This window comes from Rhizophagus irregularis, chromosome 28 (assembly GCF_026210795.1).
Source record: "Rhizophagus irregularis chromosome 28, complete sequence".
Taxonomy (NCBI): domain Eukaryota; kingdom Fungi; phylum Glomeromycota; class Glomeromycetes; order Glomerales; family Glomeraceae; genus Rhizophagus; species Rhizophagus irregularis.
Genome location: NC_089456.1, coordinates 3,195,393 through 3,209,418, shown reverse-complemented (window position 1 = coordinate 3,209,418; position 14,026 = coordinate 3,195,393). Strand labels below are relative to the sequence as shown.

The 14,026-nt window shown below is 26.6% G+C and overlaps 3 protein-coding genes across 3 annotated transcripts; 2 read left to right on the top strand and 1 right to left on the bottom strand.

Moving 5' to 3' along the window:
• Positions 1-3,542: 3,542 nt before the first annotated feature.
• OCT59_019323 (uncharacterized protein) lies at positions 3,543-8,219 on the top strand (the record flags this gene model as incomplete). Its single annotated transcript, XM_066135952.1, has 10 exons — positions 3,543-4,908; positions 4,985-5,293; positions 5,367-6,022; positions 6,095-6,241; positions 6,301-6,486; positions 6,560-6,807; positions 6,879-7,344; positions 7,438-7,556; positions 7,630-7,947; positions 8,030-8,219. The coding sequence occupies 10 exons, from the start codon at positions 3,543-3,545 to the stop codon at positions 8,217-8,219; spliced, it is 4,005 nt and encodes a 1,334-aa protein (XP_066005193.1).
• Positions 8,220-11,102: 2,883 nt separating this feature from the next.
• OCT59_019322 (uncharacterized protein) lies at positions 11,103-12,344 on the bottom strand (the record flags this gene model as incomplete). The annotated part of the gene is made up of 1 exon (XM_025312596.2): positions 11,103-12,344. The coding sequence occupies one exon, from the start codon at positions 12,342-12,344 to the stop codon at positions 11,247-11,249; it is 1,098 nt and encodes a 365-aa protein (XP_025189168.1). The 3' UTR covers positions 11,103-11,246.
• A 211-nt stretch (positions 12,345-12,555) lies between these two features.
• On the top strand, positions 12,556-13,663 carry OCT59_019321 (uncharacterized protein). The gene is made up of 3 exons (XM_025312597.2): positions 12,556-12,725; positions 12,816-13,051; positions 13,137-13,663. The coding sequence occupies exons 1-3, from the start codon at positions 12,572-12,574 to the stop codon at positions 13,530-13,532; spliced, it is 786 nt and encodes a 261-aa protein (XP_025189169.1). The 5' UTR covers positions 12,556-12,571; the 3' UTR covers positions 13,533-13,663.
• Positions 13,664-14,026: the final 363 nt, after the last annotated feature.

Sequence of the window (14,026 nt, the reverse complement as noted above, 5' to 3'; positions counted from 1 at the left end):
AATTAATAAACATTTCTAAAGTATTGATTAAAAGAAGTGTAAAAGTAAGAGTTAGGCCAGAATATTTGATCAAAAAGATACTAGATAAGATACTAGATATTTAAATAATTAAATTTAACAAATTGACAATCAATCAAATATCAATGACCTTCCATATAATAGAATGCCAATTTATACTAATTGCAATTAATCAAAATGCAATAATAAAAAAAAAATAAGCTATAATTAGAAATCTTTCAATTTATTAATTATTCAAATTGTATATTAATAAATATTTTATTTATTAAAAATTATGGGCATTACTAATTTCATTAATGGTGATTATTACCACTTAATTTCAACAATTTGGCTAGAATTTAAAGTGCTGATTTATAATTTTGGCCAGAGTTAGAAAATACTAATTGCAAAATTTTAACTTAAATAATAAATATATTAATAATTATTTGATGTTAATCTGTTAATCATAATAAAATTTTGAAATTTTTGTCAAAAAAAAAAACTTTTAGTAAAGTAAAAAAATAAAAAAATAAAAATTTTGCATTTTATTAAAAATTATTTGAAAACCAGCTTTTTTAATTTTAAACAAAACTCTTCTTCTTGTAAATTTATATATAAAATAATTATTTAATATATACAATCAATTATTTAATTTAATATTAATTTTATAAGATTTAAAAAATCAAACTGATAAAAATCATCAGTAGTGATATTCATTATTAGTAATATTTTGATATTTTTGAAAAATACTAATACAAAATAAAAAAAATTTACTATTAGTAATACACTTTTTTTTAAATTAAAATTGAAAGTTGATCATAAATAGTTTTTATATTCTTATATATTAAAATAAATAAGAAGAAAAATTATAAATATAAAAAAATTTTTTATTGCAAAATAACTTATTTTTAATATATGAAAGCTACAATTAATTAGCAAAAAAATTTGACTGGATTTTATAGAGAATTTGTTAAATTTCATATAGCCTAAAATTTGTTAATTATTACAGTCAAATCTTGATATAGCAAACCCTTGATAATTGATATAGTGAATTTTTCAGACAATTATAATAAATTTCCTCTTGCTATAACGAATTAACCAATCAAATCTCTTGAAATCTTCACTATAGCCTTATAGCGAAGTTGAGGTCTAGAACCTAAGGTTCATTATAACAAAAGTTAACTGTATTAATTTAAGAATTATTAGTAAAATTGTTGATTTTTGGATTATATGAAACTTTATTCTCAATATGATTAAGCTCAATAATGAAGAATTAAATTGTGAGCAGGTATATTGTTACTAAATAACTGAGTTGCTAATGTTAAATAATACCTTGTTATTATTAAAGAAAAATTCTCATAGATTATTGAATAGTTTTATTGACTGAAGAATAATGATACTAATTCTAGAATAAAGAGTAGTAGTCAGATAGAGGAAGATGAAACTGAAAAAGACAGAAAAATTATAGATACAAACCTTTAAAATGTAAAAAATCTGAATAAAGTTATTACTAAAGATCAGTCGCCTAAACAAAGGCATTTGAGTAGTGTAAAAAAGGAACAGGATGCTTAAGGAAAGCCCAAAACTAGAGGCTTTTATAAATGTTATATTTACAATGGAATAGACATAATGCCGCTTTTCATAAAAATGTGAGTAATAAACAATAAGCCTAAGAAATAAGAGAAATGATTTTAGTTATAAATTTATGTTATGTGATATGTTTGGCATTTTTTTTTCAATTTAAAATAATGTAGCCGTACATGTAGGTAATTTTTTTACAAATGTAACGTGATTACTTATAAATCAATAAAAATTGTTAAATATTCATAAAATATGAACTGTTTTAAAAGAATAACTTTATTTTTTTTTAAAAAATACAGTTAATTCTCTTTATAATCATATATTTAGAACAGTCCATATTTGGTGATTATAAAGAGATGTGACTATATAAAAAATTTCTTATATAATATATATTATAATTTTAGGCAAAAATTAATATAATTTTGGCCAAAATTATACTTAAAATTTTATTGTATTATAACTTCGCCAATATTAATCATAGAGGGATGATCTTACCGCCATTTGATTCATCTTGATGAGATGATTCTAATTATATAAGATACATTAAAATGCAATCACTAGTTTAATTTCTGAAATTAAAAAATTTTAATGGTTTTTGTATAATAACTCTGCCAATATTAATCCTAGAGAGACGATCTTACTACCATTCAATTCGTATTGATGAAATGAATCTAATGGTATAAAATGCATCAAAATCTAATCACTAGATTAATTTCTAAAATTAAAAAATATTAAATAGTTTTTAAGTAGTAACTCCATCAATATTGATAACAGAAAGATGAACTTATTACCATTCAATTCGTCTTAATAAGGCAATTCCAATGAACTATTATTCATTCTTTTATAATCACTAGGTACTGAGCAATTTAGCAAAAATGTTAAATAGCACAGTAAACATAAATCAAGAAATATTATAATGCTGATTTTTAATATTTTGTTGAATAATTTATTAGCCAGTAATCATAAAAAGATAAAACTACTACCATTCAATTTGTTTCAGTAAGACGATTCTAATAAGCTATGATACATTTTCGTATGATTATTATTAGATGCCAAGTTATTTAATATATTCTTTATATAACTGTAATTATAAATGGTTCTTTTTAATATAAGATTTTTGAGGATAGGTGTGATTAAAGCTCTAAATGGTTTGGTTCAGAACTTTAGATGTAATTAAAGCTCTGAACGGTTTAGTTCAGAACTTTAGATGTGATAGTGACTATAGATAAATTGTGACTATATAGGATAGATTTTAATAATAAAGTGTTTTGAACATTCAACTGGTATGACTATATAGTAGAATGTGAATATAATAGGAGTAATTATAGAGAAAGTTGACTATAGTCTACTTCAGAGTTTAGAATTATTCAGCAATTTTTTTACTTCACGTAAGTATTATATAAATCACATTCTGAGGTTAGATTTAAATATTTTACAGGGGTGCTAGATATAAATTTTCCTATAAATAATTAAATAATTTGAAAGATTAACTATATTTCTTACCTACTAATCACTTAACTATTTTTCTAGTAAGGGGCATGCCAGAAATCAGTTGATTTGAAAGGGGATGGGGGGGAGTCAAGCTTCAAATCAGGTCTATATATCGCGTGACATTTATATATCTAAATATAAATATAAGTAATTTAAGGGTAGAGGGATCGACATCGTTGATCATATGGCTAAAATTTTTTTTCAGGAGTTTTAATAAAATGTTACTTTTTAAACCTTTTAATTTGATAAAAAAAAATAAATAAAAATGTAAAACCGACACGTTGAAACCTAACGCGTTCTCCTATTACTTTAAAATGGGTGCTCATAACAAACCTTTAGCTTGAAAACTTCAGTAGAAGACAGAAATAAGTTGCGAATCACCTTATGTAAGTTGCGAATCACCTAGTCATAGTTAAATTTTATATTACATACCGTTTTAAAATTTTATTCTTGCCTTATTTTTGTTAGAAAAAATGACTCTTCACTGGTCAGAAAGACTTTTAACACATAATCCGAATAAATATTATTTGTTTAAACGCAAAAATAGAAGTATTTTAGTCCGAGATAATACTAGAAAGTATGAAGTTTTACCTTTACATGCTGAAGTTGGTATAGGAGAAAGCCTTGCAACTAGTGGTTATTTGGATATTAAAGTTAATGGTTGTGAACCTGAATATGAAGACAGAACATGGGTTCCTATTCTTCCTGGATATACTATATTTACCAAAGTTCATAAGTCTTTTGTCCAATTATCAATTGAAAAGAACATAGATAACACTTTGATTTTTTATTGGGCAGATTATGGTGGGGACGAAACCTTTACTAATGTTCAATATTCGTCACGAAAACCAGATTTTTTTGCAAGTTTAATTGCACGTTTACCTGGAGAGGGCAGAATATCCATGCTTGATCTTTTAGGATTTCATGATAAAAATAATGTAGAATTTCTTCGTTCTATTATTAATGCCAAATTACCAACAATATTCAAAGATGCCAAAAAAAACTATGCTATTATTAACAAAGGTATTACATTAAAGCGGTCATGTAAAAGAAAAGGGATTGCAATTTTGGATGATATCGCATCATCTAATTCGGCTAATAATATTATGTCAGGTATGACAGTATCACAAGAAGGTCTTTCGATGGATGGATTAAGTGTACAAGCATTAGCAGTACAATTTTTTGAAATAAAAAATGAATTATATCGAGTAAAAAAACAGCTTAAAATCGAAATAGATAAAAATTTACAGAATAATCACAGAGAGGAAGAAGGTTCTTCTACTATTAATGAAAATCAAAACTTGGATCAAAAGATAGAGGAAGTGATTTCAAAGGCTAAACTTGGATCAACAATCTTAATTGATACTAGACAATATTTGAAGACACTTTTTACTCAACCATGTCCAAGATGTTATAGTTCTAATAAAAAATTGGAAGTTATTAGCGTAGGTTTTAGTGTTAAACCTCGTATTTTTTGTAATGATTGTAAAAAAACAACAGAATATAAAAATGAAACATATCAAAATAATTTTGGCATTTTGGTATCTGGTGCAGGATTAGCGGGAGGTGCAAATCGTCAACAGATGGAAACAATATTTTCAACGATCGGTATTACATCACAAATTGTAAAAAAAACCTATCATCAATATCAAAAAAAATTTTTTGATACATTGCACCATGCAGCAGTAACTAGCGCAGAAGAGGCTCTTGAAATTGCTTGTTCACATATTGTAAATATGGGAGAAAAAATATTACCAGTGAGTTTTGATGTATCCTGGTCTCATGTAAGAAATGCGAACCAAGCAAGTGGTGAATTAATTTTACAAAAAGAACTTTCCGGTGAGTATGATTTCCATATATATTATGTATATTAATTACGTAAAAATGCATTTGTTTATTAGTTTATTCAATTTAGAATTTACATACCGTCCTGTAATTGCCTTTTATGTTGTGGAAAAGTCACGAAGCAAAAAAATAAAAGATCAAGAAGGATCTCAAATTATTCACCAAGGTAATTTTGATAAATCATCACGTCAGATGGAGCACGCTATTCTTATTGAAGTTCTTGAGAAAATTCAACCGAGTTTAGATAAATATGATTTGATGTTAGATATTGGTGTTGATGGAGACCTGAATAGTAATAAAACTTTATCTAGTATTCGTTCAGTAAATAAAATATATGGAGATCTAAAGCATATAGGCAAAAACATTCGGAAAAAAATTGGTATTGATTGTATTTAATAATTTCTTAATTGTAAATATATATTTGTTCATTTATTTAATTTTATTATCTAAAGCAAAGAATGCAGTTTGGAAAGATTATGAAAATGTAATAATGAAATATTATACTCGAGTTGTATATGCTGCTACTGCAAGAAAAGAAGATTCCGATATTGAAACACCAGAAGATCAAGAAGTATCGGATTTACAAATTAATGGATTAGTTGCACATCTTTCTGGTGATCATTCATTATGCTGGGAAGATTTTTGTTGGCATAAATCTAACGTTGACTTGGAACTACCTGAACCAAATTTGCTAAAATATGATAATCACAGACGTGCTTCTTTTCGATCTATGTTAATAGAAGTATTCCGTCTTCCAACACAACAAAGCCTAATTACTACCATTCGTACCTCCCATAATGAGGCATTTAACCGAATAAAATTATGCTATACTAATAAATTAATTGATTACTACAAGTCATATCAAGCTCGACATGCTTGTGCTATACTACATAATAATTATGGAATTGAATTTTTGATTGAAATTATGCGATCTATAGAAGAAGTATCTGACCTTTCGGTTGAAGATTATATTAATCTAAAAAAAATGCTGGATATAAGACAACAGCAAAGGCAAAAGAACCAAAAGGAAATCACACAACGTAATGAAGAAAGAGGGAAAAAAATTGATGAACAAAAAAAACAAACCGAAATGTTTGATTTTGACCAAGTAATTATATTTCCTTTTTTTTCTGTTGATTGCATCCTTTTGTTGTAACTAGAATGAATTATTTGCTAATAGGATTTAGTACCATACGGAAAAAATGTTAAACATGAAATTGAAACTCATGAATTTATTCCATCATTTTCTCACCTTATTCGCGATTTTATGTCTCGCTTAAATGCCATGCTTGTCTTTCTTTTCCAAAGTATTCTGCAATTGGTTTATGTAAAGTCTGTTATTTTTATCTTTATTCCGGTCTTCAAAACCAGTTTCCAAATCAAAAGTATACTTTACCATTCGAGATTCCAAATACTGAAATTTCTATTGAGAAAAAAGTTGATATGGTAGTAAACCAAGTATTTGAATTTTCTGGTTATCGCGAAAAGCAATATGAATCTATCATGTCATTTATCAACAAAAAAAATACTCTAGTAATTTTACCTACTGGTAGTGGAAAAACATTGTGTTGGGTAGTGCGCTGCGTTGATTAGTGAAGGACTTACCGTTATTTTTACACCATTAAAAGCGCTGATTGATGATCAGATTAGAGAACTTATTAATATCGGAATTCCATGTGCTGGCTTATATACATCAACGAATCATCCATCTAATTATCAAGAAAAAGTATTTGGAGAGATTGCAGCTGGTTTTTTGCGTGTTTTATTTGTAACTCCTGAGAAGTTTCACAAGAATCCTGCTTTTCGTTCAATGCTTATGAGAATTAGCCAAATAAGATCAATTCGTTTTGTAATAGATGAAGTACATTGCATAGTTGAACAAGAATATTTTCGGTAAGTCTATAAATAAATAACAAAATAAAGCTAATATCTCTAATTAACTATCTATTTTACTGTTTTTATAGAAAAGCATGGAAAAATTTGGGTACATTAAAGCAATTGTTTCCTCTATCTCATCTTATGATGCTTACAGCTACATGTTCGACTAACGAGGCTCGAAAGATACAATCGATTATGAATATTGAAGTGGGTGATCTTAATATTATTCGGAGTTCCTCTTTTGTACGTTCCGAAATTACTTTTGAAGTTCAAACCAAAAGTTCTAAGGAGAAGACTATCAATGAAATTTGCGAGCAAATTCAAAAAATTGAAAATGAATATTGTATAATTTATTGTGCATCACCAGCAAGTTGTGAAGAAATATTAGAATTGATTAGAACAAAGCTTGATATTTCTTTGGATATATATCACGGTAAACTAGAAAGCATAACACGGCATCAATCAATTACACGCTGGAAAGCAGGTTTAACTCAAGTCATGGTTGCAACAAATGCTTTTGGACTAGGGATCAATATGTCTAATGTTCGCTTGGTAATTCATTACACGTTTCCACTTAGTTTAGGTAAATATTTTTACTATTCATTGAAATTTAAATACAATAATTATTAACATTTCTATGTTTAGGAAATCTTATTCAAGAAGCTGGAAGGGCAGGACGTGATAGAAATTCAAGCAAAACATACCATTTATTACTCACGACAAGATATCAAAACTGTGTATGGAATTGTTGCAGGCGAAGAAAGGTTTTGGATTTTATTTTTATTTTTTTTTCAATATCAATTCTACATTAATATTGTTTCATTTTATTCAATTTAGCTCGACAAATGATTTAGAATACCAAGAGTATCTTGAAGAAAGACAAAAGAAAATTTTAGAGGTAATGTTCTTTTGTGAATCACAATATGAATGCCGCCAGAAATTACTTATGCAATACTATTCTTGGGCTGGTGATGAAGAAGCCTTGCCTTGTGAAAAGTGTGATAACTGTTTACGTCGTCAAAGTCATTGTCCTATAATTCAAGATGCACGCCAAGATGCTTTGTACATGTTGCGAGTGATTGATGCAGTTACAAATTATATGAAAAACAATAACGAGAACACAACTCGTGATGATATTGTTCAAGTTTTTTGCAGGTCAAAAAACGCGTCAGTTATAAAAAAAAATTTAAACCATTTAGATATTTATAAAGAAAATTATAACCGTATTCTTAAAAAGACAAGAAGTTGCATACTTGCTTGAAAATCTTGTAATTCGTGACTTGGTCGAAGTCAAATTCAAGCTTAGTAAGCCAACTCCTACTTCCCAAATAACCTGTAATCTTATTTACATAGGTGTAACTGAAAATGCTGTTGAAAGGGCAAATATAGGAAGTTGGATTTATAGTGTTAGAAGTCGTCAAAAATAATTTTTTTTTTACTCTAAATAAAAAAATAACCGATTTTAATTGGGTAAAACATTATGCCAGTAAATTATCCGATAATATGTACCATCATCTGATCCTAAAATTTTTAGTTTATTTTTATTATGACTTGATCGACTAAAACACTCTACCCTTAATTATTTTTATTTATAATCCCATTTGATTAATTAGCGTAGTCCTACTTTATCGAATAGTTTCGACCGAAGAGTAAGGTCCCGTAGGGGATGAAGAATGAAGTTCTATACATGCATATTGGGTTTAAGCTTTTTTCTATGAAATTACTTTCTTCTTTTATTTGTAATAGTCTTAATTCTACTACTCTTTTAGTAATAAAATAAATAAATTTTTATTTATAATTACTATAATGCAATTATCTTGGCTTCTAGTGATTTAATTTTAATAAACTTTTTTTTAATTTATAGCTCTCATTGAGCTCTACAAATCTAGCTTTACAAAACAAAAAAAGTTTGTTTAAATTGAATCACTAGAAGCCAAGATAATTGTATTTACATTATAATAATTATTATAATGCAATTATCTTGACTTTTAGTGATCCAATTTTAATAAACTTTTTTTTAATTTATAGCTCTTATTTAATTCTACAAATATAGTTTTACAAAACAAAAAAAAGTTTGTTCAAATTGAATCGCTAGAAGCCAAGATAATTGTATTTATAATTTATATTATAATAATAATTATTATAATGCAATTATTTTAACTTCTAGTGATCCAATTTTAATAAACTTTTTTTTAATTTATAGCTCTCATTTAGCTTTAAAAGTCTAGCTTTACAAAACAAAAAAAAGTTTGTTCAAATTGAATTACTAGAAGCCAAAATAATTATATAATATTAATTATTATATATAATATTTAATATTTAATAGTAATAATTTTTTTAGCCAATCAGATTTCAATCAGGTGGGGTGGGGGGTTAAGGCTACTAATTGAGAGAAATCAGCTGATTTCTGGCATGCCCCTAAAGGAAAAACTTTGGTTTTTCTCATACCATTATTTTAAAAATTCTTTCAAGACTTGAACAAACCTTTAACTTTTCATTTTGATAAAGTTATTTAACTTGAAGTAGTTTTTACTAAAGATAATTTTATTTCTATAAAATTTTTCTTTCACTGGATTTCAACAGTTATATATTAAGCAGCTAGGCTTTGAACTCTATACTAGTATAAAGTTTTCCTGTTATTTCTTTATTTTTAGAAGTATTGCAAATGTCTTTTTATTAATATATAAGTTGAAGTAGAGGTAATTATTTAAAAAGCGAACTTTTTCTTTTTATCAGTTAACATTTGAAAAGTTGTAATAGTAGATGGAGACTTAATATTTATTACTTTTTTTACTTAAATTTTTCTTTCAGAATTTTCTGAGAGTTATAACTTTCTCTTTTATTTTTTAGTTTTTTCTTTTTTTCTGAAATTTTAGCATTTTTACTCTTAGTTTTTTTTTGAAAAATTGGAAGTATTGGAATATTGATCATTTAAGCTAAAGGTTTGGTATTACCTAATTTTTTTGGATTTATATAAATCAGTCAATAAAAGGAGGCTAATGGAATTAGTGGATTTTAGTTTTTAATTTTTACTAATTTAAATTAATCAGCAGAAGGATTATTAAAATTAAAAATATTATATTATTTAAAGCAAAGAATTTTAGTTAAATTTGGTGTATTTATGGATTTAAGATGGATTACTACAGCTGCTAATTGAATATATTTATGAGTTCTTATTCCAACATGCTAACTCTTTATATGACTTCTTTAGAATAGCACATCTATTAGTAGATAAAACATAAGACAAAAAGTATTGATTCTGATTATTGTAAGCCATTTTACTGATAAGTAGAAGAACTCTATAGAAATTATAGAGGGGTTTAACCTTTTACTTTTATTTTTGTTTTTGATGTTTTTATAATGGTAATATGGTTCATATTAGGATTATTAGTTTTGTAATTTGTTTACTTAGATTATAGGATTCATTAAAGCTAAGATAAAGTTTATTTTACATGATACTATACTCATATAGTTGTATAATTACCTGACTGTATATATGTAGAATCCTAAAATGGAATGATAAGTAGTTTATTAATAATTAGAGTTAGGTAGTTCCAATATGTACTTTTGTATGTTCTTTTTTTACCTGGCTTGTCCTTTAATAAATATGCAGTGGTTAATAAAAAAAAAAAATCAAACAAATTAATTTTCAAATGCTGTAATAATAGTTAACAGATTTTTTATTATAGTCATTAATAATTTTTTAGTATTTTAATCTTTAGGATTTTTTTTGATCTTTAGATTCTTGGTTATAATGAAACTGTTTATACCAAAATTTTTGTTATACTGAACCAGAATTTTCAGAACTTATTTTTTATTGAATATAATGAACTTTTATAATAAAATACTATATAACCCATTTGAAATGAGCTCCTATATATCAGCTATATAATAACTTTATACTTTCAATAACGAACGGTCATATGACTATATAGTAATCCAGGCAAAATTTATAGTACCGGCCATAATTCTGGCCAGCATTACAAATTTGGCCTAAATACCTGAAGAAAACTAGTTCGGTATATTATATAACGAATTCACTCTGTACCGAACTAAATCCACTGGAACAGAGGGTTCGTTATATCCAGAGTCGACTGTAAATTATTATTACAGAGCTAATAAATACCAAATATTTATGTTATTTATAATTTATATTTAATTATATAATACATGAGCAAAGAGTTAAACTTGGCGTCAACCATTTAAAAAAAAAGCTAATATTCAAATGATAACATTATAATATTTGACCAAGGTTCTTACAACTACATGTTTATGATTAAAGAATATAAGAATGTAACAGGTATCAGGTATTGACTTTAGCAATTCTCAAAATTTAATTTATTTCAGAAGATATGAAATATAAAAAACGCCAAATTTTTAAATTATTAAATTAATTATTATTTTCTAATTATGATCATGAACATCATAAACATTCAAAACAATCTCTCAAATTATTAAGTAACCAACCAATCAACAATATCATTCCAAACTTCAAAATAAAGTAAATGACCTTTTTCTTCAACAAAACTAGCTTCACAACCAGGAATTTGTAATGCAATATATTTACCCATAGATATAGTCGTTCCACTATCTTCTTCACCATGCCAAACTTTACATTTTACACCACCACTGATTTCATTTAATTGAAAACCCCAATCTTTTCCCCATAAAGAATATTCATAACATTCAGTTTCAATCTGACCTCTTGAATACATTTCTAGTGAACTTTCAATAAACATTTCTTCAACGCCTTTTAAATTTTCGATACATTCAATATCTGATTGAGGTGCATCACTACGACCTTCTCTACTTGCTTTAACTGGGTCTTTCATAACTGCATTTGATTCCATTCTTGCTATTAATGATAATAATCCAGTCCAATTTTTTGTTAACCACCAAGCAAATTTTAATTTCAAGGGCATATTACTAGTGAGATTAGGTACATTATAAGGTGCGATTGAACTAATAATAGCCGCTTTCGTAATTAAAGGTTTACTGGAATTATCAGTAGATTTTCCTAAAGAATAAGCAGCAGCTAATCCATATGGACCACCAGCAGAGTATGCGATTAAGGAACAATTTTCAATTTTTTTTTGATCACAAAATTCTTTAATATCTTGAGAAAATTCCAAAAATGATCTTTTAGCAAAAGTTGATAAGCCAATACCTGGTCTCTCTAATACATATAATTTAATTTGTAATGTATAAGAATTTAATGATTCTGTCGACATGTTATTAGGAATTTTTGGTTCTTGTTGTTGATGAAATTCTAAAGAAGAGAGAACTTGTGGATGGCAAAAGAATCTTGTACAAGGCAATCCAGGAATTAATAATATTACATGTTCTTTATTTAAATTATTTGTAATTGGATGTTGAGTTATATGTTTAAAATTATATTCTTTAAATCCTAATGATCTACCATCCTTAAGTATTATAGTTTCTCCTTCGTTTTTAGGAAAATTTGATATTGTTAAATGAGGATATACTGGTAATTCTTTTGTTGATCGTGATTTCGTCCATATATTAGTTTGTTTAGAATAGAATTTCCCCATATTATTACGGATTAAGAAAAGAAAAGAAAATAGAATGAGCGTGTAACTCCTTCATATAAATATCGAATCCTATTGTTTGTAACACGGTTAAAAAACAATTCTGATCAACATCGGAAGCTCCTATGATTAAAAGATTAAATAGATTCACGTGAAAAAACTATTTGTACAACAAAACACAAATTAAATGCTCATGAATGAAAAATTATTACTTGCATAACCTTCTTACTATGACGCAACAAAAAATAGTTCAAGAGATATTTCTTCCTTCAATACATGATGGTATTCGATTAGAAGCAAGATTATCCTATTGGAAGACCAAAGAAAATGTACAAGAACAAGAAGATAAAGCCGTTATCATATCACATCCTTATGGTCCATTAGGTTCGTTTATTTTAATTCTTTTATAAATTCACTTTCAGTGATATAATTTAAGAATAATATATTTTTTTTTAATAATTACATGTTGAATAGGTGGTAATAATAATAATAATGTAGTAGTTACAGTTGAAAATTTCTTTCTTCGTAAAGGATATTTGACGCTTGCATTTAATTTTAGAGGAAGTGGAAAATCAAAAGGAAGAACAAGTTGGACAGGAGAACCAGAAAATAATGATTTCAGGACGATGTTAAATTTTTTAGCAAATTCCGGAAAAATAAGTGATGATAACATAGTAATAATTCCAAAAATATCTGGAGTTATAATTATCGTAAGTTATGAAATTTTCTATGTAAAAATTCTTTCAAATTTTAAAATATTCTTTCCCTTTTTTTTTGCGTTTCAAAATTATGTAGGGCTATAGTTATGGATCATTAATGGCTACATCATTGACATCATCACCAACGCAGTATCCATTTACAACATCATTTGTTTTAATATCTTTACCACTATCTGTAATATGGTTTCTTACGTTCTTTCGTTCGTCAGCTTATCAAACTAATTTACAAAATTTACTTTCATCTTCTTCAACTAGAGTATTATTTATATTTGGTGATAGTGATCAATTCACAAGAGCGAGTAAATATAAACAATGGATTAAAGATAATAATGTATTGGGGAATGAAAGATGGAATGTTGTGGAGTTGAAAGGTGTGGATCATTTTTTTGTTTATCAACAAATGGAAGATGTTTTAATTGATGTTATTCAGAAATGGCTACAAGTTGATAGCACAAGTGGAAGTGAGAATTAGTAATATATTAATTAATTTAATATTTATGCTGATTAATTAGATAAAATTTATATTTAATACAAACTATATTAACTAAATAAAGAGAATGTAAACATATTTTTAAATACTTTAAAAATTTATACATAATAAAATATTGTATACTTTTGCACTTTGTCCTAATAAGGTTTTATTTTCAGTGAAACCGGTAGTGCAGTGCATATCTGTCTTTTGTTAACAGTCTAACTCGGGTTAACTTTATACAGTTAAATCCAGATGCATTCAACTCTTTATATGTATGTGATCCCAAATAAAATTTGTAACTCCACCCACTTTTCATTTCGAATAATATTTTCTAAATAGCGATTTACATTTCTAGTTGTTACGACTGGTTGGATATCGTACAATCAAATCGGGATCAGTAGTAGTAATACGAGTGGCACCATTTTCATCTACATAAGTTGTCCTAAGATAGCAGCTTATTTCTTCACAGTTCGGATGATATTTTAAATATCCTT

What these genes read in the sequence shown, in the direction of transcription:
- OCT59_019321 (XM_025312597.2), top strand. Translation starts at nt 12,572, where the DNA reads ATGACGCAACAAAAAATAGTTCAAGAGATATTTCTTCCTTCAATACAT. An exon ending in ACATCCTTATGGTCCATTAG is followed by an intron (nt 12,726 to 12,815) that starts GTTCGTTTATTT and finishes CATGTTGAATAG; the next exon opens with GTGGTAATAATAATAATAAT. An exon ending in TATCTGGAGTTATAATTATC is followed by an intron (nt 13,052 to 13,136) that starts GTAAGTTATGAA and finishes AAAATTATGTAG; the next exon opens with GGCTATAGTTATGGATCATT.